General features: G+C 47.8%; 1 protein-coding gene across 1 annotated transcript in view; it reads right to left on the bottom strand.

Annotated features, from left to right (window-relative positions):
- Positions 1 to 12: 12 nt before the first annotated feature.
- The window catches only part of TAS2R39 (taste 2 receptor member 39), a 7,542-nt gene continuing 5,368 nt past the window's right edge, over positions 13 to 2,186 (bottom strand). The window contains 3 exon segments of the mRNA XM_013007555.1: positions 13 to 212; positions 215 to 754; positions 757 to 1,016. Coding sequence (XP_012863009.1) covers positions 13 to 212; positions 215 to 754; positions 757 to 1,016 — 1,000 coding nt within the window.

Consider the following 2,186-nt stretch of genomic DNA (forward strand, 5'->3'; position numbering starts at 1 on the left):
TGTGAGCGCTGGTCACAGATTCTGCCATTTGAGGGACAGAGGAATCCAGTGTCGAAACCGCTTCCAAGCTCTTCTCAGTCTGGGGTTGTCCACGATCAGCAGTATGGAATGGCCAGCAGGGTAGACCATCATGATGGTTTTGCACAAAATATTCCAGGGACTGCTGGTCTCAAAGACGTTGGACATATAGAGAACCAGAGCAAGTGCATTGAGACATAGAGAACGAAGAAGTGGCTGATGGCTTTGATAGCCCCCACGTGGGCCTGCATGCTGGGGTCCCTGGAGCCCATGGCGCTGCTTTCCATGCGCAGGGTGTGCCTCTGGAGGGAGACGACGAGCAGGGTAGCAGCCAAGATGAACACGGTGAGAAGAAGGGAGATGCCCAGGTTGTAGAGAAGGACCAAATTGACCACGCTGATCTTAGGCAAGTACTTCTTCACCGTGGAATTGGAAGAGGGGACAGGAGAAGAGTTGTCACAATACACAGTGTAGACATCTTTGGAGAAGAGCACACTGTACCCCAAGGAAGTGAACACCGATCGCCACAGGAGCCAGGGCATCCATCCAGAAATCCTCCACTTCAGCTTGAGAAAAAGCGGGTAGGAGAAGTCCGAGACCCTCACAAAGTAGAAGAAACTGAACCAGGCAGCAAACCAGAGGCTGCAATAATTTAAGAACATGAAGCTGACTTTGAGTGTATTGTATACCACATCTTTGTAATAAAAGCGTGGAAAGGTGGGGCGGAGAGTGATTTTAGCATGATGAAGCTTTGCAGCGCTATTCGGGACGTGCTCACGAAGAGCAGGATCCTGCCACTCACGGGAACTGCCTTGTTCTGAATCCACTCAGCGGCAATTACGGCCACAATGACCCCGTTTGCAATGATTGCAATGGCACACTCTGCGCATATGATGGTGAGAATGACGATGGAGAGAAGCGGTGGCAGGGTCCTTTCCGGATTGTTGCAGAGCTCGGTCGTCCTGAGCTTTGGCTCTGAGTTGGTGTGTGGAGTGAAATGTCCCCTTGGTTTGCTGGTGAAGTCCTCGGTGGCTGCCACGACTGACGACCCACGAGGAAGCAGTTGACGCATCGTTTCCAAACCCACTCCATTTGTTTAGGTCAACATTCTTGGCTCTACATCTGGAGATGCAAATGGTGAGAGGGTGTGCTTCCTGATCCTCCCACTGTTTTTGGACATTCTATGAACTCATCCAGGAGCAGGTAAGGACTGAGTAGGATTTCCTTGAAGGACTGAGAACAGAGAGCTGACAGCCATGAAACAGACATGGCTTCTTGGTCCTTTCTACTGGATTCAAAATGCCAGCATAGGGTCTTCCTTCTATGGGGTTTCCATTGGCTTTTGTCTTATGGCGGCAAAATTCTGATTCTCTGCTTTCCGTGGCTGCCTCCCTGGGTGGAACACATCCTAAATGGTTCCAGAGGAAGGGTGCATGCGCATGAGGGATTTTAAAAAAGTTTTCATGTCTCCAAATATTTGTATTCTGTCTCTATTTAGTGATAAGTCCATAAATGGAATTCCAGGTTGGAGCATGATTTTTTTGTGTGAAATTTCTTCTACTTCTGATTGACGTTCTTATCAAGGAACAGAACAGACAAGGCCCACACAGAGGGAGGGCAGATGCTCAGAGAACACGCATTTCCAAGCAGCCAAGGAATCTTAAGGAATGCCTATGGTTATTGAAATTGCAAGTGACAAAGATTTTTCCCCAGGGCAGCGGTTCTCAACATGTGGGTCGCAACCCCTTTGGGGGTCGAATGACCCTTTCACCAGGGTCTCCCTATTCATAACAATAGGAAAATTACAGTTATGCAGTACCAACGAAAATAATTACATGGTTGGGGGGTCACCACAACATGAGGAACTGTATTAATAAAGGGCTGCGGCATCAGGAAGATTGAGACCCACTGCCCTGGGGGAAAGATAGAGACAGTAAGAAAGAGAGAAAGAGAGCGGGCACACTTCAAATTGGGCTGGACATTCAAAAGGATCATAAATAGGTCATGAAAGAGAGCGGGCTTCATTTGGATGACATCCTGAATTCAATTCCCAGGTTCCAACTCTGCAAGGTAATAAACTCATGTCCTTTAAATCTACCCACTTTTGCATACTTTGCTACACCAGTCCTGGTTTCTTTCTTTCTTTCCTTTTTAATCTGAGTTTTTTT

The sequence above is a fragment of the Echinops telfairi genome, unplaced genomic scaffold (assembly GCF_000313985.2).
Source record: "Echinops telfairi isolate 266 unplaced genomic scaffold, ASM31398v2 ScPeMD7_23;HRSCAF=83, whole genome shotgun sequence".
Classification (NCBI taxonomy): domain Eukaryota; kingdom Metazoa; phylum Chordata; class Mammalia; order Afrosoricida; family Tenrecidae; genus Echinops; species Echinops telfairi.